Source organism: Bos mutus, chromosome 16 (genome assembly GCF_027580195.1).
Source record: "Bos mutus isolate GX-2022 chromosome 16, NWIPB_WYAK_1.1, whole genome shotgun sequence".
In the NCBI taxonomy this organism is placed as follows: domain Eukaryota; kingdom Metazoa; phylum Chordata; class Mammalia; order Artiodactyla; family Bovidae; genus Bos; species Bos mutus.
Genome location: NC_091632.1, coordinates 15,556,023 through 15,581,073, shown reverse-complemented (window position 1 = coordinate 15,581,073; position 25,051 = coordinate 15,556,023). Strand labels below are relative to the sequence as shown.

The following is a 25,051-nucleotide window of genomic DNA, read 5'->3' as shown; positions in this document are numbered from 1 at the left end:
GAAGGAAATGGCAACCCACTCCAGTGTTCTTGCCTGGAGAATCCCAGGGACGGGGGAGCCTGGTGGGCTGCCGTCTATGGGGTCGCACAGAATCGGACACAAATGAAGCGACTTAGCAGCAGCAGCAGCATGTGTTAATTTGCAAGATTGCCTTTCATAATTTCTATAAAGCAATATTCTTCTTGCTTAATAATGCTGTCTTTTTCTATAAGCACAGATTCCCTGCCATACAGAAACAGCTGTATTTAGCAAACAGCTAATACTGTATCAATCTGATTTAGTCTTTTATCCTAAATATATGCATTAGGTCATAAGCAGAAGCCAATTCATCATCTCAGCCCAGTTTGCAGAGTGATGAAAAAATTAAGCAACAAAGTCAATCAGCAAGAATCTTATTACCACAAACTTTTCTACTATTATTTCTAAATCACAAGTTTGTAATGTCTTTCAAAAGATCCACTTCCTTCAGCAAACTAAAATAGACCATAAAAAATAAATTCCTTTTGTAGATAATATTCTTTTGTAAGATCCTCATATACCTTGCTGGCTGCATGTTCTAAGAAATTACATTTATACAACTGAGTAGATTTTTAGTTAAAGAAAGGAACAAATAATTATGGCACAATCATATAGCTTTAGTCTAGAAAGCTAAATGTAACAGAAAAATTAAGACATTAATATTGAATAAAGACATTGATATTAACCGACAACTAGCAAAAATTCAATACATAATAAACTAGAATATTATTAGTAAAAATGATAATGAACTCAGAATGAAGGCATCTCATGTCAAGAAACTTAAAACACTAATATCCAAAGATCTCTGGTAATACAGTTTGAACTAGACTACCTCTTTAAGTTGTACACGAACTATTTTTGTTCTATCTTTATACAAATTAGTCTAATTAGAACAAATTTAATATGGACTTACAGTGGTTTCTGTCCCCAAAAGAAGTCTCTTACTGAAAGAAACCTCTAAAAGTGAAGATAACTACTGGAGTTTCATGGTATTTAAATGTTTTAATTTTTTCAATTATGATGAATTAGATAAGCTCTAAGCCCTCTGCAACAATTTTCTTAAATTGGTGAATCACAAACTGTACACATTTCCACAAGAGAAATAGAAGACATGCCAGACACTGTTATTTACTATTAACTTCTAGTTATTTTACTGAATAACGAAATTTAAAAGTAAATGACATTTTGTTTGGGGGAGAAAAAAAAAAACTTAAATCTTGCTTTACTACAAATCAGAAAATAAAGACATTTAATAAGATACAAAATATTTAAAACAAAAAAAGATACAAAATATTCCAGAAAGAACACCAAACCTTGAAAAAATCTTCAAGCTGTTTACTGTTATAAAGGGCAGGAATGTTGGCAGAAAACTGCAGCAGATCTTCAGCACACTGCCTCCTCTCTTCAATAACAGTTTCATCAAATCGTCCTGGAATTAAATAAGAGTCAACACTGAAGGAAAGAAAGATCAAAGCTGGTTTGCAACAGTTGAGCTTCACAATGAGAAAGCTGTCTGCTGTGGTCATCATGCAGTCTTCTGAAGTCAAATCTAGTCTCCATACCTGGACTCACTTGTGCTCCCAGCACGGAAGAGTAACGTTTCTGATAACACGGGAGGCAGAGGTGTCAACTAGCCAATAAACAGTGCTGTCATAATCTAAAGACTGTCAATACAAAAAACTTACCATTTAAGAAGCTGGCAATTTGAAACTCAAGTTGAAGAGAGAATTATAAAGAACTCAGTTTTCTACAGTAATTTAATACTGCAATTACTCATATCATTTTCCCTTTCCCACTCCTTTTTGATTTATAAAAGGAGTCGAAGAGAGGAAATTATGAGAACATCTGTATGGCAGTGGGGTCAAACACCTCAGCTTGAAGCAAAAAGCTTTCAAGCCAATTTCCATGTGCGATGCTGTCAGTGTACATAAAGCATGCTTGCGAGAAAACAGAGAACCCGCATGGCACAGTCAGCTCTGGTTTACAAGGTGATTGAAAGGTGGTTTTCATAGAAATTTTTTTAATGATATATACAATTTGAATGCTGATAAGACATTTTCAAATATGAGCATTTTGTACTACTCTCGGATAAGATTACCAGTTGGCATTTGTCACACGCCATGCATCATACTGATTGCGATTTAGGTTTAAAAAACTACAAAATCAAAAGAGTAACACATCCCATACTTGACTGGCTTTGAAAAATGTTAATGAAAACAGAGGCATAAAGAGATTCTTAGTTATAGGCACCACAACTTACTGGAAATAAATCAACTTCTTTGCAATTATCACAGAGCCGCAAATGAATGAAAGGGAAGAAAGAAACTGAAGGATTAGAACAGAGCCCTCAGTTGCTTTAGTCAAAGGATTAAACACTGTACATCCGAGAGTACAGAGAGGAAAGAGGTCACTTTTACACTGCCACACTTTTTCCAGTAGCTTACTAAGTACTTAATATAACGATAAAGTAAGGAAATCTATTTTTTAGCAACTTTTTAAAATATCACATATGTTTTCCACTCACTCAGAAACACAATTAATGATTAAATTTTGGTATGTTAACTAAATTTGTGCCAAATCTCTACTCTCCCTATTGTTTATAGGGAAATTTGTTTCAAAATGCTCAACTCTATTGTGAGAGCACAGAATTACAAAAAAAAAAAAAAAATGTTCTAACCTAGGAAACATCACACACATCTAATCCAACATACTTTAAAACCAGCACTTACATGTAAGATTATACTATCTCCCAGCTGACAAACTTAACAACCAGACTTTGTGGAAAATAACTGAGGTTCAAGCTTGTTGATTTTAATCATGACATCACCTTAAAATGGTTAACAACAGAAAGTGAACAGGTTTTTAAACAGAAATAGAATAGAAATGGTTATATATATATAACAACAGAAATGGGTGTATGTGTGTATATATATATATATATATATAACAACAGAAATGGTTATATATATATAAAACAATAGAAATAGTTATATAGAAAATGAACAGGTTTTTACAAGTCTATGAAGTGTAAATAAGCAAGGTAGTATGATCACAAAAACGCTGCTGCTGCTGCTAAGTCACTTCAGTCGTGTCCGACTCTGTGTGACCCCATAGACGGCAGCCCACCAGGCTCCGCTGTCCCTGGGATTCTCCAGGCACGAACACTGGAGTGGGTTGCCATTTCCTTCTCCAATGCATGAAAGTGAAAAGTGAAAGTGAAATCGCTCAGTTGTGTCCGACTCTTCTCGACCCCATGGGCTGCAGCCTACCAGGCTCCTCCGTCCATGGGATTTTCCAGGCAAGAGTATTGGAGTGGGTTGCAATTGCCTTCTCCAACAAAAACACGAGTCAACCTTAAAAAAAAGAAAGACTCCTAGTTATACTACCCAAGGCAAGAATTTGAAACTGAACAATTAAATGCCTCAGCTCAATGTGACTCAAGTCTAATGAAACATCTACTTAATGACAACCGAAAGAAACGGTTTGAGAGACAGACCTGGGTTCAAACTACTTGCTCTCTCATTTGGTAGTTATAAAATTTAGGCTGATGACGTCCTAATTTACAAAATGAATAAAATGAACAATGTACTCAAAATGAATAGTCCATATCAAGCACATGCATGCATGCACAGTCACTTCAGTCGTGTCCAACTCTGTGACCCCATGGACTGTAGCTGCCAGCTTCCTCTGTCCATGGGTTTCTCTAGGCAAGAACACTGAAGTGGGTTGCCATGCCCTCCTCATCAAGTACATAGTAAGCTCTTAATAAACCAATCATGGTTTCTTTAAACCTTCAAGTACCATCATAGTATCCAGTATATAGAACAGGCTAAAATATTTTTGTTGACTGTATGAGTAAATAATAAAAACTTAAAAACATTGTCCACGGAATTTTCCAGACAAGAATACTAGAGTGGGTTGCCATTTCCTTCTCCAGGGGATCCTCCCAACATAGGGATTAAACCCACATCTCCTACGTCTCCAGCACTGGTAGGCCCATTCTTGACCACCCCCCTGGTGGCTCAGATGGTAAAGCATCTGCGTACAATGCAGGAGACCCAGGTTCGATCCCTGGGTCGGGAAGACCCTCTGGAGAAGAAATGGCAACCCACTCCAGTACTCTTGCCTGGAAAATCCCACGGACGGAGGAGTGTGGTAGGCTCCAGTCCATGGGATCACTAAGAGTCGGACTCGACTGAGTGACTTCACTGTCATTGTTCTTGACCACTGAGCTATCTGAGAAGCTGTGGGCGGGCGGGGGGTGGTGTGGAGGGGTGGAAATAGACGGTAATTTCCAGCTTGCCTTGAGGTTACCTGTGGAATAAATGCTGGCCAATAATATAAATGAAATTTATTTTGCAGCTTACCAGAAATCTCTTTAAGAGATAACTGCTATACACCCTCCTTCTCCCACTTCTCCTCTTCATTCTATCTCCTTTTCCCCTTCCAGGAAGGACTAGGATGTAGGAGGTTAAAAACAAGACAGAACAAGGCAGGAAGGAGCTTGGATTCCTGATCGCTCTGGAGCCACGTTGCCTGAGGCTACATCCAGAGCATTAGCCATGAGAAACCAAAACTAATATTACCTATTATGCTAAATCTACTAGTTTCCAGTTCACACTCAACAACTACATTACATTCTTCCAATGACAAAAACACGCCTAAAGTGACACTGCTAGCTTACCTATCAACAATATTAGCTGAAAACAAGCTTCTGAGAGCTATAACATGTAGCACAAATTCTCTGGCCTGAAAACAACCTAAGATATTTATCCTGGGGGAAAAAAAACATTGGCCAAATAGGTGAAAATGACAGCTAAAAATGTCCATTATCCCTTCTTTTGCCTAAATAAGAATTTGAGTATTCATCGGTGCTTATGATTATTGTCCAGCATATTTATCCTTTAAACAAAAAAGCAAACTGCAGTACCTATAAATATAGTAGTAGTAATTGTGTGAGCATCCGTAATCTTAGAACAGAAATCCAGAAAATGCACACATTATATTATGTTTCAACCCACAAAACCACCCAATATTATCTTTAAATGAACTAATAATTTGTTGTGGCAGAAAGTAAAGAGGAACTAAAAAGCCTCTTGATGAAAGTGAAAGTGGAGAGTGAAAAAGTTGGCTTAAAGCTCAACATTCAGAAAACTAAGATCATGGCATCCGGTCCCACCACTTCATGGGAAATAGACAGGGAAACAGTGGAAACAGTGTCAGACTTTATATTTCTGGGCTCCAAAATCACTGCAGATGGTGACTGCAGCCATGAAATTAAAAGACACTTACTCCTTGGAAGGAAAGTTATGACCAACCTAGATAGCATATTCAAAAGCAGAGACATTACTTTGCCAACAAAGGTTTGTCTAGTCAAGGCTATGGTTTTTCCTGTGGTCAGGTATGATTGTGAGAGTTGGACTGTGAAGAAGGCTGAGCACCGAAGAACTGATGCTTTTGAACTGTGGTGTTGGAGAAGACTCTTGAGAGTCCCTTGGATTGCAAGGAGATCCAACCAGTCCATTCTGAAGGACATCAGCCCTGGGATTTCTTTGGAAGGAATGATGCTGAAGCTGAAACTCCAGTACTTTGGCCACCTCATGCGAAGAGTTGACTTACTGGAAAAGACTCTGATGCTGGGAGGGATTGGGGGCAAGAGGAGAAGGGGACGACAGAGGATGAGATGGCTGGATGGCATCACTGACTCAGTGGACATGAGTCTGGGTGTACTCCGGGAGTTGGTGATGGACAGGGAGGCCTGGCGTGCTGCGATTCATGGGGTCACAAAGAGTCGGACACGACTGAGTGACTGACTGAACTGAACTGATAAATGAAAAACTTCCCCACATTTGATGACATCCTAAAAAAATGCTAGTTTACTAGTTGAAACAAATACATAAAAATTTGGCTGCTTTAATCCTAGTGTGATCAATGAATCACCTCACTTCCCTATTAAACTAGATTTAAATGCTTAAGTTGTGAGTATATCAACTTCTAAGTAGAATAAACATGTCAAAAGTGCATTTTTGTTCTATTTCTATTGATCTATGCATTTCTATTCCACTAAACTTGGACAAGCAGAGATGAATTAGAACATTTTTCAGAGTACAACCAAAATTAAAGGCTAATGCATTAAAAGGTTCAATTATACTAAATCCTCGCATCAGAACAAATATGATAAAAGAACATGTTCACTTCTTTGTTCCTAAGATATTTCAGAATAACAAAAATAAAAAACAGTATTGGTAGCACAGACAAAGAGAAGCAGATAAATTTTAATGCAATGACTACTGGCTCTAATACATGTCACAAAGCCACCTAATTTGACAATTGAATTTAAAAGCAGCAAGATTCAACAGTAATTCTAATGGGAGACAACACCCTAGGGGCTACTCTCAAACTGTTCATCTTTTAATATCATCATAACCTCCTTTGAAAGTCAACAACAATGAGAAATTATGAACACGTGCTTCTCTTACAGCCTTTAAATTTCCATTTACAGGAATGGAAATTTTATTTTCTTGTGAAGAGTAGAAAAATTATAGGTAATTTATGATAGAAAATGTAAAACAATCTTTCCTGAAGTTTATTATGCAGTATTACACATTATGTACTATATTATTTGTGTATGAGTGTGTATATATTATCTTTAAGTCACTCTACCACCTCCAAATTACTCCACAATGGTTTGCTATTAAAAGTGGCAGAAGGAAAATTAAACCAAAACCTTCTCACAAAGCTGGTAAAGCACTGAAAATACAGTCTCTCTCTTTGATTTCTAAGCTGTCTTTGAAATCTTCTCCAATTTTTTTTAAATTATGAAGAACAACTCATGAAAGCAGGATTTACAGCTTTTTAAAAATGCAACTGTCAGTAACCAAAAACCAGTTAAACAAAACTAAAGGTTATCCTTTACCAGTAAGAAACTAGCCAGAGAAGCTTGGTGCTAATTCCTAACTGTATTAAAAACTCATTCACAAGGCAAAAAGGAGAGGCCGAGTTCTTAGGTGTGAATTTCCTCTAGTCAACAGCACCAAGAACATACCTCTAGTTAAAGAAGTTAGGTTTAAGACTCCTTATGAGTAAGGAGAATGTATAGATCTTTTCAAGATCTTTCTGTGTTGTTGGGTGTTGTCATTATAGACATGCCTGAACCAGCTAAGTCTGCTCCTGCCCCTAAAAAGGGCTCTAAAAAAGCTGTGACCAAGGCCCAGAAGAAGACGGCAAGAAGCCCAAGCGCAGCCGCAAGGAGAGCTACTCCATGTACGTGTACAAGGTGCTGAAGCAAGTCCATCCGGGACACCGGCATCTCGTCCAAGGCCATGGGCATCATGAACTCCTTTGTCAACAACATTTTCGAGCGCATCGCTGGCGAGGCGTGGCACCTGGCGCATTACAACAAGCGCTCAACTCTCACATCCAGGGAGATCCAGACCGCCGTGCGCTTGCTGCTACCTGGGGAGCTGGCCAAGCACGCCATGTCCGAGGGCACTAAGGCTGTCACCAAGTATACCAGCTCCAAGTAAATATAATATGCCTAGCCGCTGTTAATGGAGAAGGCAATGGCACCCCACTCCAGTACTCTTGCCTGGAAAATCCCATGGATGGAGGGCCTGGTGGGCTGTAGTCCATGGGGTCGCTAAGAGCTGGACACGACTGAGCAACTTCACTTTCACGACTAAGGAGAATGTATACTCTAGGGAACCCTGGGGCGTTTCACTCAGAGGGTGTTAGAAAGGACTTACAGAATTTGAGTTTCTGTTGGCTGCTGGGGGAAAGACGCAAAGAAGTGGGGCTTTGTTTGCTCTGTCAGGAAGTGGGAGCCATTCTAAGATTCTGTTAATTCTATATAATTCTTCGATTCTATGGTTTTAATAAATTTTATTATGAGGCAAGAAGAATGAAGAGAGGCTAAGGCTGTGATTTATAAAAAAAATCTGTAGTCATCATGGTAGCCAGGATGAAGCGAAGCTTGATCATTTTTGTGACTTGACAATGTTCATGTTTTTGTCTGTGTTCAGACATGATTACAGCATGGTCTTGTTTTAGTCTTGATCCAAAGACAAAGAGCACCCTTGTCTAATGTTCCTATTCTGTGAAACTGCTTATATTCAACAGGAGAACACCACGACCTAGCTGTGAATGCCAGGCCAACTCTAGTAAGAAACACCAAGGTCGAACACATAGGGAGTGTCGGGCCAGTTCTTCCTTATATCTGTCAGGAGCTACTTTTCCCATTCTCACAGGAAATCACAGTGTGAGGAGAGATGTAACAAAACAAACAAAAAACAGTTTTTTATGATCTTAAAAAAGATCAAGATTGTGAAACCTACAAACTAATACTCTAAAAATGTCAGAACAAAGACCCAGCACAGCCAATAAATAAAGTTATTTTTTAAAACAAAAGCAAAATAATATTTTTTTTTAAATGTCAAAGTCAAAAAAATAAAATAAAATCAAATAAAAATGTCAAAGTCATGAACAGACAAAAAAAAAATGCATAAGGAATAGTCTAAATAAACAAACCTACAGATATGATCCTGGATGCAAAAAAAAAAAAAATTTAGAATAACTAGAGAAAACTGAATATTAACTACATATTTGACAACAGTATTATATCAGCATTAAATTTCTTGAGTAATAGGGGAAATATGGAAGTAGGGATGAAATGTCACAAAATCTGCAATGTATTCTCAAGTGGTTCAGGAAAAAAATGATACACGGAGACACAGGAAAATGTGGCAAAATGTTTTTCAGTGAACTTGAGCCAAAGGTATAAACTGTTCACTATATTATTCTTTAGGCTTTTCTGTAAATTTTGCAAGTTAAAAAAATTGGAGAAAAATAAAATGAGTTAAGTGCCAGACTGGTGAGATGTACAGCCCGGAGAGGGAAACAACCATCTCAACTATCCCCAAAGAAAACAGAGAACTTCCTAGAAGAAGAGACAACTAGAGCCCTGAAAGGCTAACCAGAAGCTTCTACATGGACAGTGTGGTGCGTTAGGGGAAGGGCAGACCGAGCAACAGATGAGAGCTAAAGGAGCTGATACGCGTAAAGCACCGAGCTACACACGCTACCAGATCGATCCTCAGGAACGGATGTAATTCCTAACTCCTCAATAACAAGCTCAGATGTTAATTTGTACAAGATCACACCACTAGTGAACAGCAGGAGAGAAGATTTGGGCCTAAATCTGATTCCAAAAGGCATGTTCTTTTCCCTGAAACACTCAAATAGTAACCACAGATCTGATGGTTCTGTAAATCACAAACAGGACTCTTTTGCAGCTGAGGCTCATGTACTAAAAATGTGAGACTAGCTAAAAAGATAGATGATCAACTAAAACTTCCCTTCACACAACCACAGCTGCTGCCTGCAGGGTTCACTGCAACTATAAGTATTACAAATGGACTGCACCAGTTACTGAAAGAGATAAATTGCTTACTTACTAAGATTAATATGAAACTTTCACTCTTTAATGTATAAGGATGTGGAGAAAAGTTGGAAATAACCCACTAGCAACAGACAATAATAGTTAAGAATCTCAACCAATCCAGAAGCCATTCCCTTGCACCCAGTGATAAGCTTATCGTTTAATTTGCACAAGCTCACAAGCTACTTGAGCACAGTTGAACTCCACAGCACAGAAGGCGTAAGGTAGAAAGCAAAAATATCCCTCCACCCACACCACCACAGGCTGCACACATTAGGTACGGCTTCACACAAACATGTATGTCTATTTAAATACAGATGGGATCTGACTAAACATACTGCTATGCAACATTTGTTTCTTTATCTTAAAAATAAATCTTGGACATGTTTTCATATCAGTGTATCACAAATAGCTGCAGAATCCTATAATTGTCTAAATTTGTATGGCACATCCATACAATCATATAGTGAGAAACTCAGTTTCAGTTTTCTTGTACTGAAGGAGAGGGAGGCAGGAATTGAGAGAGCAGCACTGACGTATCTACACTACCATGAGTAAACAGCCAGCCAGCAGGGGAGCTGCTGAGCAGCGCGGGGAGCTCAGCCCAGTGCCCCGTGATGACCCGGGGGCAGAGGGGCGGGGAGGGAGACTCAAGGAGGGGGCATATGGATACAAATGGCTGACTCACATTGTTGTACAGCAGAAACTAACCAAACTAAAGCAATTATACTCCAATAAGTAAAGGGAAAAAAATGCTGCAAGGACAGTCATCTGTATACACATATATGTGTTCAGACATGTGTTATGTGTTCTCAAAGTGTAGTCCGCAGACTGCTGGGGGTCCCCCAAGGGCATTCAAAGAATCAATAAGGTCAAAACCATTTTCATAATAATACCAAGACAGCAGCTGCATTTTCACCACATGGACATCTGCACTGATAATCTAAAAGCAATGGCAGTAAAACTGCTGACCTCTTGGCATGAACCAAGACAATGGTACCAAACTATACTTATTAGTAATAGTCATATTCCTTACTGCCACTCACATTAAATTTTTTTAATGCCAGTTTTACATAAGAATGTCCGTGATGAAGCATAAAAATTAACTTTATTAAACCTCAATACTTACTTGAGACCATTTCTTTTTAAAAGTCTGTGTGTAAAAAAAATATAAACTACTATGACTTGGATATCTGACAGCTATTTTCTCAAAAATAAACAAAGTGAGCCTAACACTTCAAAGAAAACAACCAGGAGCATCATTTTCAGTGATGAAATTCAAGCTGTCAATTCACTATAAGCTTGACAGCTTCCTAATACTTTAAAAAATTTCCTTTAGAGATCTGCGGTGATAGTTAACATTTTTGGATACTATTTAATGAAAATGGCCAACATTTGCAAAATCTGCATAACTCAGGGAACCAAAACTTGTCAAATGATCAGTGTGTGTCACAAGCTCACACATAAGTAAAAGATACATTCAAATCTAAGACAGATGAATGGATTTTAATATAACAAAGGACCAGAGGTTCATTGAGTGTCAGATTCCATAATGTAACTAAGCCTTTACGAAATGACTGCTGTCTACCCAGCCATAGAAAAGAATAGAATTTTCCCATATGTAACAACATAGATGGACCTCCTGGAAGGTATCGTGCTTACTGAAATTAGTCAAGACAGAGGAAGACAAATATTGTGTATTTTCACTTATTTGTAGAATCTAAAAAATAAACAAATGAGTATAACAAAACAGAAACAGATTCACAGATACAAACTAGAGGTTACCAACACAGAAAGGGTAAGAGGAGGGGCAATATAGTGGGAGAGGATTAAAAGGTACCAACTACTAGGCAGGAAATAAATATGATACCAGGATGCAAGGCACAGCACAAAAAATAGAGCCAACATTTTATAATAACTTCAACTACAGTATAATCTATAAAAATATCAAATCACTATGTTGTATACCTAAAACTAATATAATACAGTAATACAGTATATTACAGTAATATAACACAGTAATACTAATATAATACAGTAATAAAAATCAGCTATACTTAAATAACAAAAAAAGAAGGAATTTACCACTACCAAGCTTCAGTGTATCGAAGAAGAGTATCTTCAACCATCTGAAAAGCTGTTAAAATACTCCTCCCTTTTCCAACAACATCATCTGTGTGACCCTAATTTTTCTTCATATGCTGCTGCTGCTAAGTTGCTTCAGTCGTGTCCGACTCTGTGCAACCCCATGCAACCTCATGTGCAACGGCAGGCCACCAGGCTCCCTCGTCCCTGGGATTCTCCAGGCAAGAATACTGGAGTGGGTTGCCATTTCCTTCTCCAATGCATGAAAGTGAAAAGTGAAAGTGAAGTCGCTCAGTCGTGTCCGACTCTTAGCGACCCCATGGACTGCAGCCTACCAGGCTCCTCTGTCCATGGGATTTTCCAGGCAAGAGTACTGGAGTGGGGTGCCATTGCCTTCTCCATATACTTCATCACATTTCACCACAGACTGGATCCAGCAGCAGATATGAGAATTAGGTATTTTTCTTTTAATCCAGGCATTGAAGATTCATATAAGTAAACTAATACTACTCTAATTTTTCATAAAAATACTCACATGTTACATTTTTAACTAAGTACAAAAATATTTTTAAACTTCTAGTGTGATAAATATTAATAGCTACAACCACATAAACAATAGTTTTTCAAGCTTCAGTAATTTTTAAGAGTGTAAAGGAGAATTCTGAAGCCAAATATCTAATAATAATTATCTCCCTGTAGACAAGAGAATAGATGTGCAGTAAAATTTACTAAAAAACAGGAAAAGGTATATTCCAAATTGTCCTCCCCAAACTATGCAAATTTCTACTCTTCCTATATCCATTTCCCTGTACTGCTGCTAAGTCACTTCAGTCGTGTCCGATTCTGTGCGACCCCATAGACGGCAGCCCACCAGGCTCCCCCATCTCTGGGATTCTTCAGGCAGGAACACTGGAGTGGGTTGCCATTTCCTTCTCCAATGCATGAAAGTGAAAAGTGAAAGTGAAGCCGCTCAGTCATGTCCAACTCTTAGCGACCCCATGGACTGCAGCCTAAGAAGCTCCTCCCACGGGGTTTTCCAGGCAAGAGTACTGGAGTGGGTTGCCATTGCCTTCTCCCTTCCCCATACTAGTTATAATCAAACTTTTAAATTTCTGCCATGAGACTGATTTTTAATGGTAACACTGTCTTGTCACTAGTCCAGCTCTTAAACCTTAACTCATTATTTCTGTATTTTTCAAGTATATATATGGTTAGGCATGGTGCTACATGCTGAAGATACATCTGTAAATAAGAACAAAGCAGTCTCTAAACAACACAGCTCAGGAAAGGCGGAGGAAAAGGTAGGTACAATACAAGAGAAGTTTCTTTCCTTTTAGAATACAAAAACAAAAAACTGTTGGTGTGGCTTTAGAAGTATGATTATTAAAACTCCTCAGAATAGTCAATTTTTTACATTACTTGCACCTTAATAATAAAAGTAGAGAATCACAAGACTTAAAAACTTGACTGGATGAAAGCCACATCCAGCACTTCTGGATCATGACGCTTGCTTCAACTATGAGACTCTAAATTTCTGAGAAGGCAGAAGCTGAGTCACTGTATACAACAGTGCCCATTTCTAAAATGTTTCTTGAATTAAATGTGCTCATAAAACCCCCAGATAATTAAGGGTTAAGCTGAAATTAATCAGAGAAGACTCCAGTAGTAGAGTCTTACATTTACGGCATGTAACCAGCTACAACTTGACAACTTAAACGGGACAGGTGTCATGAAAAAAAGGAAGGAACCATAGAGTTTGGATAGTAACTGTGAACAGAAAGCAAGAGAAATGTGGAGAACCGATGGGATGTCTAGACTCAAAGACCAAAAGCAAGCAGTCAGAGGTTAACAGCCTACAATAACAAGAGTTCGTGGATCCCCTAACGCTGAGTACAAGAATGTAATGAATGGATGGAACCATCAGAACTAATGGTTCTACGGCTAGTGACCAGCTGCCCACTTCCCTCAATTGTTTTTTTATCTTTCTAATTATGCATCCAAGATACTTCTTGCTATTACTTATATTTTGAAATGTCAGCATATATCATAAATTGTTAATATTTAGCATTTATTAAATTTAAAGAATTGTAGCAAGAAGCTTTCAATGACCCGTTTATTCTGGCATGAATGTCACTGTTGTTGCTATACTATATAAGATTCTCTGCATCTTGCGCCCAAATCTCAAGGAGCTGTGAAAACCTGCTGCACATCCTGAGGAAGCAAGTGTGAAGCTCAGGAGTACCGTGATCCTGCAATCAAATTAGAAAGAAGAAATCCCTGTGCCACAAGAACTCTGAGCTAACGGAGACAGGATAACGTTAGACTACCCAGAATTCTTCTAAAATCAAAGACAGACAGCAGGGTCCAGTCAAGAGATCAAAATCACACAGCAACTGGAACAGGAAAAATTTAATATAAAGAATTATTAAACATGGCAATAGAAAAATAGAAACTCTAAAGTGAAAAGAGAATCCTAATGAATATCCCAGGGTACCCAAGGAAGAAAAAACTTGGAAGGGGGAAGCCCTCCCCACGGTTTGATCTCAGATCCTCTTGGAAAAGGTATGGTTACAGCCATTGGATTGGGAGACATTTGCTGGGCTCCCCGGACTGGTCCACAGTCACTAGAAAAGACCCCCTCCATACTTCAGAAGGGACAGGGCAGGCAGGTGGGCAACGAGAGAGTCACAGTGCTGGGAGCCCACGCATAAACCAAGGTCATGCAAGGCCTGGGGAACACGCTGGAGGTAAGGAAGGCCACAGGAAATGACTTTCTGAGGTAAGGAAGGCAGGCCGCAGCTGTCAGACTGGCATGCAGAAGGGGGAGCATCAAGAATCTGCTCGCCTGCAGGGCAACGAGGCCGGAGGTCTAGTGTCCTGTCGGAGGGGTACAGGGTGCTAGCGGGCTGCAGCTGAGGGGCAAATACACAGACAGAGAGTGTGTGAAGCCCACTCTCCAACAGGCCTGGAGACCGTGCAGTGCTTAGCTAGACGGCCACAGACTAACTGTGGCTACAAGCTCATCAGGAGCCTGGGCTCCAGGTGTGTGGCTGAGGCAGATGCTTCTGACAACAGTGCAGCAAAAGCAAAAGCAAAACAGTCCACAGCAGACTGCAAAGAGGGAGAAGAGACCTGACCCTCCCAGAGCGCCCTCCAGTGTCCCCTACACTTAAGCATATGTCTAAGTGAAGCTTAACTGCAATGCTCACTGTAAAGGGAAACGCTTAAGGAGTCCAGCCTATTAATGTGGAACAGGAAATGAAAGAAGGACCTGACGGGAATTCCCTGGAGGTCCAGTGGAACTAAAATGGGGGAACTAAATCCCACAAACCGCACAGTGAGGCCAATTAAAAAAAAAGGAATGGACCTGAAGCTAAGAGGCAATAAATGGATAATGGATAACTGGCATGGCTTCTGAGAACCAAGAAGAACCAATGTAAGAGCCCCAAGTATTCCAAGATGACCTTGCAAGGCAGCATTTCCCCAATGCTGATGAGAAATATAGCTAGCATCAGACCATACTCTATAAAGCCATTATACAAAAATCAACATGGTATAGAAACAAGAATTAATGTAAGAATAGACAAATAAATGCCACAAAAGAAAAAACCCTTAATTAATGGCAATGCATATGAAAAGTATAACAAAGATTTCCTTAGGAAAAATACAAATTATTGAATAAGTGATGTGACAACAGATATCTAACCATCTGAAAGAAAACTAAAATGGAGCATCATGTGACATCCCATTCAAATATAAATTCCACACAGATATTAAAAAGAATTTTTTAAGCTATAAAAATCATCTTATAAGCAAATGTAGGTATGGGACGACGTTTCTCATCAGGACCAAAACCATAAAAGCTTGGCAAGGAGGTTAGTGGAGGAGCATTCAGGAATAAAACTGAACATATAAAACTTTGTTTGGCAAAAGCTATCATAAACAACTCTGAAATAAGCACATGTAGGTGTATATATATATACATATATGTACAGATTTGTACATGAATGGAAGTATGTACAATGCATGCATTGTAATATGTATGTATATAAATGCACTGATTCCCAACTACAGCAGCTGAAAGAGCCTTGAAACAGGCCACAATGAGCCTGTCTACCACCCAGATAGTGAGCTTATCTACTGCCCAGATAGAGGACCCTGCGGCAGCCAGAGTCCAGCCAAAAAGTGGAATCCACACGGCAGTTTGAAGAGGGAAAGTCTTATAAAGAATTATTAACTACTTACACAGGATTAACTACTGCTGCTGCTGCTGCTGCTAAGTCACTTCAGTCATGTCCGACTCTGTGCGACCCCAAAGACGGCAGCCCACTAGGCTCCCCCGTCCCTGGGATTCTCCAGGCAAGAACACTGGAGTGGGTTGCCATTTCCTTCTCCAATGCGTGAAAGTGAAAAGTGAAAGTGAAGTCGCTCAGTGGTATCTGACCCTCAGCGACCCCATGGACTGCAGCCTTCCAGGCTCCTCCGTCCATGGGATTTTCCAGGCAGGAGTACTGGAGTGGGGTGCCATTGCCTTCTCCGGGATTAACTACTAAGAAGGAATAAAAGAGAAGTGTAAGGAATATCCTAGGATGGAGGGGAAGAACCGAAGGCAGTCCTAGCAAGGGGGCCTGCTCCCCAAGGCTGGATTCGGGGCTCCCGGAGACAGGGCAGCTGCAGCAGGCTGGCTGAGAGAGTCAGCTGGGCTGCCCCAGCCACTTGCTCCACAGCAGGAGGGCCAAAGGCACTGGGCACGGAACTGCAGGCTGGACTGCCAAACAGGAAACTCTCTGTGGTGTCAGCAGGCCGCAGGTGGAAGGAGGGGAGCCCTAGACAGGAGCGAGCAACAAAACTTGCTAGAAGGTGAGGACCGCTGGGAAGCCCACAAACGTCCGCGCCACTGGCAACACAGAGCACGCAGGAACAGAAGTCCATCTCCCACAGAGTCCCTCAACACCTCGACAGATTAAGTTTATACAAGCCAGTTGGAAAAGTAGGTCCAATAAGGGGAAAAAAAAAAGGTGGAATTGGAGCTAATTTTATGCAAAAAAAATGATAACTAACAGTTTCCAAAAACATTTCCCACAAAAAGCAACCAGGGCTCTGTGAAGAGATGGCCGATTCCAAGGCTGGAGCTTATGAGCTCACAGATGAGCACTGAACGTCTTGTTATGCTTAAAAGTAGTAAGTGCTTTAAAAAAACAACAACCACAAAAACATGTGATGGTGAAAAGTTTCAAGGACAGAGAAGCCCAAAGTAAAAGGGGCCCTACTAGTCAAATCTAGAACAATTTGGGCATCTAGTACCCTGAAAGAAAGTGTGAACGAGAAAGTCACTCAGTCATGTCCGATTCTCTGTGACCCCATGGACTGTAGCCTTCCAGGTTCCTCTGTCCATGGGATTTTCCAGGCAAGAATACTGGAGCATTCCCTTCTCCAGGGGATCTTCCCGACCCAGGGATAGAACCCAGATCACCTGCATTGCAGACAGATTCTTTACCATCTGAGCTACCAGGGAGGCCTAATGAATTCCAAATTCTAAACTATTGGGAGGGGAAAATTAGGTATATGAGTCCAAATAAATAATGGATAGATGGAAAAATACACAAATAGACACAATACACAAACATGCAGCCATACAGATAGATAACAGAGATTCAGGTAAAAAGAAGAACAGTTACAAAGACACACAAACAAAGAGATAGGGAGGATAATCACTAAGGTGGAAGCGGTGCTAGAACTGGAAACTCATTATTATGAAGCCATGATGGGAGCTGGTGATGGACAGGGAGGCCGGGCACACTCCAGTCCATGGAGTCGCAGAGTCAGACACAACTGAGTGACTGAACTGAACTGAAGCCATGATGTAAACACTGGTTTGTGCAAGAATCTATGGATGCTAAACATAAGGGGCAATTTTGTAAAAGAGCAGAATATATTCATGATCTTAAAAGTTTTGAAAGAAAGGAAGAGAGGGATGGAGAGAGGAAAGGAGGAACTCAAATATATGTGATAGTCTCAAGATGGCCCCAAAGTTTCTAGGTCCTAATTCCTGCAACTTGTAAATGATACTTTATTCAAAGAGTGTGTGCAGATGTGATTAAGGACCTTGAGAGGCAGAGATTACCCTGGATTATCAGGAATGGGCACTAATGCCATCACAGATGTCTTGTAAGAGAGGGGCAGAGAGAGATTTCACACAGAGAAGGCAGTGGAGTATTGAAGTAGACAGAGAATTGAAGATGAGGGCCTTGAAGACTGAAGTGATGCTGGCATAAGTCAAGGAATACACCCAGTCACCAAAAACTGAAAGAGGCAAGGAATGTATTCCTCCCTAGAAGCTCTAGGCTCTGCTAACACCTTGATTTCTGCCCAGTGATACTCATTTCAGACTTCAGGCCTCCAAAACTATAAAAAAAAAAAATAAAGCTCTATTGTTTTAAGCCACCACAAAAACAAACCTTCCTCTAATTTCTCTCTCACGTTTTACTAAAAGAAGCAAGAAGAAACCACACCGAACTTACTAAACACTCTGGTTGGACATCTCCCAGCAGCATACCCTCTTCCGCTGGTACCTTTCCTACTTCCCACACCTCTGTACGCAACCACATTGCTAAACTTTCTACAACGATGTAAGAAGGACCCGCTCCCTTCCTCTAATTTCCAGTAACATTTACCTCGTTTTCCTGCAAACCCTCACCTGCAGTCTTATCAAAGACCACGAGGCTTCTATAAACAGCTTCCTCAAGACAGTGTAGGCCCTCATACTCTCCTCAAAGCCCATGGCTCATTCCAAAGCCACTCTCCACATTTTTGGGTTTTGTCATAACAGCACTCAAACTTCCAGGTTAAAAAAAAAAATTAAGTACTGATTGCGATGTAAAAAATTATCCCCAAACTTGGTAGCCTACAATAACAAACATTACTATCTCACAAAGCCTCTGATAGTCAGGAATCCTAAGAGGCTAGGCAGGATGTTTCCAGCTCAGTGTCTCTCATGAGGCTGCAGTCAAACTGTCAGCCAGCGCTGCAGTCATCTCAAAGGTCTACTGAACCGGAGAAATCAGCACCTAAACTCATCCACATGATTGTACCAGGTTTCAGATGACTGCGGGGTGTTGATGTTGGCCTCTGTTTCTTTCAGCGTGGGCCTCATCATGGGCTGTGTGTGTCCTCACAGTATGAAAGCTGGTAACCCTCAGAGCAAGTAATGAGAGAGGCAGACAACATCCCCAAGAGACAAGCCACAGCTTTTATAACCTAACCTCAGAAATGACACACTGCCACTTTTTTTACGCTACTGGTCACACAGGCCAATCGATTCCTGGGAAGGGAATACACAAATGTGTAACTAACAGGAGACAAGGATTACATACGGCCATCTTGGAGATTGTCTATCACAAAAGGTATGGTCCAAATATTTAGCAAACCAGCACGCAGCATGAATTTGATTTACTGGTAGTATAAGGAAAAAAGATTCCAATAAAACTACATTGTCGTAACATGTGTATGTATGGCTGAGCCCCCCTGCTATTTACCTGAAACTACTACAAGGTTGTTAACTGATTAAACTACAATAGAAAATAAAAAGTTTTAAAAAACCTACATTGTCACAGTAGTCATCACAATTAAACTTAACAAAAGATAATTGTTACCTGTTTAATGAACAATATTTACAGTCATGATACAAATATTACCTGATATAATAAACAATATTTCTAGACATAATGATACTAATATTACAGATGAAGTTGATTAAAATTCCGGATTTGAAAATCATTCTACAGATTAAGTATGGAATCTTAATTATGATTATTGAAAAGAATATAAGTATTACCACCTTTGAGAAATGTTAAAATAAGCATACAAGTTTCAAAAGCTGAGTGGTAAAAGGAGCTAATGAGGTAAAAGAGAGGACAAATACACTCCTAGATTCATCTTACAGAATGGTATTGTCCATAGTTATGGGACAAAGAAATAGAGACGTGGTCAACAGAAGAACTAAAAATATTATGTAATAATACACGGGAACAGGTAAGTCAAAATCTTACCTATCAGAGTAAAAAGTAAATAGACACGTCATAAGCTGTTACACCAAAGAAAAAAAAAACTGTATAAATTTACTATTATAGATACAGAATACACATTCAAAAAATGAAAAGTAAAAAAGATAAAAGCCAGTTTTCTCTAGAAGCAAAACTGGGAAGAAGATGCACAGAGCAGAAAATTACAGTACTTTTTTGTTTGAGGTTTATAACCATTTGCACATTGGTTTACAACAGCAAGTTTCTCATGTGTAACATTTTAATTCTACTTTCGTACACACCACAGCATGCTCACCACCCAAGTCCAGCTTCCATCCATCCCTGTGCACTTGACCGCCTTTAACCATTGTGCCCTATCCCCACTACTCTTCCCCCTGGTAACTACCAATCTGTATCCACATGTTTGTTTTTGCTCCATTTCATTTCAATTAGATTACACATGAGTGAAATCATACGGTATTTGTCTTTTTCCATTTGATTTATTTCACTTAACATAATACCCTCTAGGTCCATTCATGTTGTTGTAGATGGCAAGATTTCATTGTTTCTTATGGCTGAGTAGTATTTGATTGCATATATGTACACAGAAACATCTTCTTTATTCATCCGTCAGTGGTATTTAGGTTGTTTCCTTATCTTGGAAATTATAAATAAGGTTGCAATATACATAGGTCTGCATCAGTTCAGTTCAGTTCAGTCGCTCAGTCATGTCCAACTCTTTGCGACCCCATGAATCGCAGCATGCCAGGCCTCCCTGTCCATCACCAACTCCAGGAGTTTACTCAGACTCACGTCCATCGAGTCAGTGATGCCACCCAGCCATCTCATCCTCTGTCATCCCCTTCTCCTCCTGCCCCCAATCCCTCCCAGCATCAGAGTCTTTTCCAATGAGTCAACTCTTCGCATGAGGTGGCCAAAGTACTGGAGTTTCAGCTTTAGCATCATTCCTCCCAAAGAAATCTCAAGGCTGATCTCCAGAATGGACTGGTTGGATCTCTCTGCAGTCCAAGGGACTCTCAAGAGTCTTCTCCAACACCACAGTTCAAAAGCATCAATTCTTCGGCACTCAGCCTTCTTCACAGTCCAACTCTCACATCCATACATGACCACTAGAAAAACCATAGCCTTGACTAGACGGATCTTTGTTGGCAAAGTAATGTCTCTGCTTTTGATTATGCTATCTAGGTTGGTCATAACTTTTCTTCCAAGGAGTAACTCTCTTTTAATTTCATGGCTGCAGTTACCATCTACAGTGATTTTGGAGCCCAAGAATATAAAGTCTGTTTCCACTGTTTCCACTGTTTCCCCATCTATTTCCCATGAAGTGATGGGACCAGATGCCATGATCTTCATTTTCTGAATGCTGAGTTTTAAGCAACTTTTTCACTCTCCACTTTCACCTTCATCAAGAGGTTTTTTAGTTCCTCTTCACTTTCTGCCATAAGGGTGGTGTCATCTGCATATCTGAGGTTATTGATATTTCTCCCGGCAATCTTGATTCCAGCTTGTGCTTCCTCCAGCCCAGCGTTTCTCATGATGTACTCTGCATATAAGTTAAATAAACAGGGTGACAATATACAGCCTTGACGTACTCCTTTTCCTATTTGGAACCAGTCTGTTGTTCCATGTCCAGTTCTAACTGTTGCTTCTTGACCTGCATACAGGTTTCTCAAGAGGCAGGTCAGGTGGTCTGGTATTCCCATCTCTTTCAGAATTTTCCACAGTTTACTGTGATCCACACAGTGAAAGGCTTTGGCATGGTCAATAAAGCAGAAATAGATGTTTTTCTGAAACTCTCTTGCTTTTTCCATGATCCAGTGGATGTTGACAATTTGGTCTCTGGTTCCTCTGTGTTTTCTAAAACCAGCTTGAACATCTGGAAGTTCACAGTTCATGTATTGCTGAAGCCTGGCTTGGAGAATTTTGAGCATTACTTTACTAGCATGTGACATGAGTGCAATTGTCGGTGTAGTTTGAGCATTCTTTGGCATTGCCTTTCTTTGGGACTGGAGTGAAAACTGACCTTTTCCAGTGCTGTGGCCACTGCTGAGTTTTCCAAATTTGCTGGCATATTGAGTGCAGCACTTTCACAGCATCATCTTTTAGGATCTGAAATAGCTCAACTGGAATTCCATCACCTCCACTAGCTTTGTTCATAGTGATGCTTTCTAAGGCCCACTTGACTTCACATTCCAGGATGTCTGGCTCTAGGTCAGTGATCACACCATCGTGATTATCTGGGTCGTGAAGATCTTTTTTGTACACCTCTCCTATGTATTCTTGCCACCTCCTCTTAATATCTTCTGCTTCTGTTAGGTCCATACCATTTCTGTCCTTTATCGAGCCCATCTTTGCATGAAATGTTCCTTGGTATCTCTAAGTTTCTTGAAGAGATCTCTAGTCTTTCCCATTCTGTTGTTTTCCTTTATTTCTTTGCATTGATCGCTGAAGAAGGCTTTCTTATCTCTTCTTGCTATTCTTTGGAACTCTGCATTCAGATTGCTTATATCTTTCCTTTTCTCCTTTGTTTTTCGCTTCTCTTCTTTTCACAGCTATTTGTAAGGCCTCCCCGACAACCATTTTGCTTTTTTGCATTTCTTTTCCATGGGAATGGTCTTGATCCCTGTCTCCTGTACAATGTCACGAACCTCAGTCCATAGTTCATCAGGCACTCTATCTATCAGATCTAGGCCCTTAAATCTATTTCTCACTTCCACTGTATAATCATAAGGGATTTGATTTAGGTCATACCTGAATGGTCTAATGGTTTTCCCTACTTTCTTCAATTTAAGTCTGAATTTGGCAATAAGCATAGATCTTTTCAAATTACTGTTTTCATATTCTTCAGAATACCCAGAAGTAAAATAGATGGATCATATGGCCATTTTGATTAATTTTCTGAGGAATCTCCATGCTGTACTCCCAGTGTAAGAGGGTTCCTTTCTCTTCGCATCCTCTCCAACAACTTTTGATAATCAGCATTCTAATGAGCATGAGGGGATATCTAACTGTGACTCTGATTTGCATTTCCCTAATAGTGATGTTGAATATTTTTTATGTGCTTGTTGAACATCTATATCCTCTTTGGGAAAAGATTTATTCAGATTCTCTGCCCATTTTTTAATCAGGTTGTTTGGCTTTTTTGTTGTTGAATTAGAGGAGTTCTTCATATATTTCAAATATTAGCCCTTAACAGGTATACAATTTGCAAGTACCTTCTCCCACTCAGTAAGCTGTCTTTTCATTTTGTTAATGGTTTCATTTGCTGTGCCGACGCTTTTTAGTTTGAAGTCATCCCATTTATCTCTGCTTTTATTTCCTTTGCCTGAGGAGACATATCCAAAAAAATTACCGCTAAGACTAATAGCAAAGAGCGTACAGCCTGTTTTCTTCTAGGGATTCATGCTTTTGGATGTGACGTTCGTGTCTTTTGCACGTTTTAAGGTACTTTTCGTGTGTGGTATAAGACAGTGCTCCAGTTTATTCTTTTGCACACAGTTGTTCACTTTTGCCAACACTAATGGAGAGACTTTCCTTTCTCCATGGTATGTTCTCAGTTATCCATATGTATGTGTGCATTTATTTCTGGGCTCTCAATTCTGCTCCATTGATCTGTGTGTCTGTTTTCTGCCAACAACATGCTATTTTGATTAGTACAGATTTGTGCATGCATGCTAAGTCGCTTCAGTTGTGTCCGACTGTGAACCCACGGACTGGAGCCCACCAGGCTCCTCCATGGGCTTCTCCAGGCAAGAATCCTGGAGTGGGCTGGCGTTTCCTCCTCTGGGGAGCTTCGCAGTGTAATTTGAAATCAGAGAGTGTGAAACCTCCAGGTTTGGTCATTTTCCTCAGGATTACTTCAGCTATTCCAGATCTTTTGCGATTCCATAAAAATTTTATGATTTTTTGTTCAATTTCTATGAAATCTGTTGTTGGGATTTTTGACAAGGATTGAATCTGTGGATAGTTTTAGGTAATATAGGCATTTTAACAATGTTAATTCTTCCAATCCATGAACATGGGCTATCTTTCCATTACTTTGTGTTTTCTTTAATTTTCTTCAACAATGCTTTACAGTTTTCAGTGTACAAGTCTCCACCTCCATGGTTAAGTTTATTCCAGAGTATCTTATTCTTTTTGCTGTGATTGTAAATGGGATTGTTTTAATTTCTCTTTCTGCTACTTCTTATTAGAGTATAAAAATGCAACAGTTTTATATTTTGATTTCCTATCCTGCAACTTTTCTACATTCATTTATTATTTCCAACAGATTTTTGGTGAGATGTTTATAGGAGTTTCTATATATAAAATCATGTCACCTGCAAACAGTGACAGTCTTCCTTCTTCCTTTCCAATTTAGAGGTCTTTTCTTTTTCTTGCCTAAATGCTCTAGCTAGGACTTCCAATACTACGTTGAATAAGAGTAGGCATCCTGATCTCACTGATAAAAGGACAGCTCTCAGTTTTTCATCATTCAGTATGATGTTAACTATCAATTTGTCATATATGGCCTTTATCATGTTTAGGTACATTCCTTCTATAATAATTTTATTTTATTCAAAGTTTATCACAAATGATCGTTAAAATCTGTCAAATGTTTTTTCTACATCTATTGAAATGATCGTATGATTTTTATCTTCCATTTTATTAATGTGGTGTAGAATATTAATAGATTTGCAGATACGGAGCCATCCTCGTACCCCTGCAATGAACGCCACTTCATCATTATGATCCTTTTAGTGTACTGTATTCGATTTGCTTAATATTTTGTTGAAGATTTTTGCATCTACGTTCATCAGAGATATTGGCCTGTAATTTTCTTTTCTGTATGTTATCTTTACCTGATTTTGGTATCAAGGTAATGATGGCCTCGTAAAACGTGTTAAGAAGCACTCCAGTCTCAATTTTTTGGAAGGGCTTCAGAAAAACAGGTATTAAATCTTTGAAAGATTCAGAGAATTCACTGCTGAAGCCATGTGGTCCTGGACTTATGTTTTGGGGTGGTTGCTTTTTTTTTTTTAGTTTCAATCTCTTTACCAGTGATCAGTCTATTCAGATTTTATACTTCATGTTTCAGACCTGAAAGGTCGAATGATTCTTAAATTTATCCAGTTCTTCTAGACAGTCCAAGTTGGTGGCATATTTATTCATAGTAGTCTCTTATAATCCTTTGTATTTCTGTAGCATTCATTGTAACTTCACTTCTTTACGTTTCTGATTTTATTTGAACCTTCTCTTTTTTCTTAGTGAGGCTAGCATAAGGTTTGTCAATTTTGTTTACCTTTTCAAAGAACCAGCTCTTAATTTCACTGATCTTTTTCTATTGTCTTTTAAATCTTTATTTCATTTACTTCCACTGTAACTTTTCTTATGTCCTTCCTTCAACTGACTATATACTTCATTTGTTCTTTTCTTCTAGTTTCTTTAGTTTAACGTTAGATTACTAGAGATTTTCTAGTTACTTAGAGAA

The 25,051-nt window shown here is 39.4% G+C and overlaps 1 protein-coding gene across 3 annotated transcripts in view; it reads right to left on the bottom strand.

Annotated features, from left to right (window-relative positions):
* The window catches only part of RPS6KC1 (ribosomal protein S6 kinase C1), a 204,023-nt gene that overhangs the window by 152,911 nt on the left and 26,061 nt on the right, over positions 1-25,051 (bottom strand). For all 3 annotated transcript variants that reach the window (XM_005888537.2, XM_070384767.1, XM_070384769.1), the window contains exon 4: positions 1,332-1,447. In XM_005888537.2, coding sequence (XP_005888599.2) covers positions 1,332-1,447 — 116 coding nt within the window. The remainder of the gene's footprint in view (positions 1-1,331; positions 1,448-25,051) is intronic.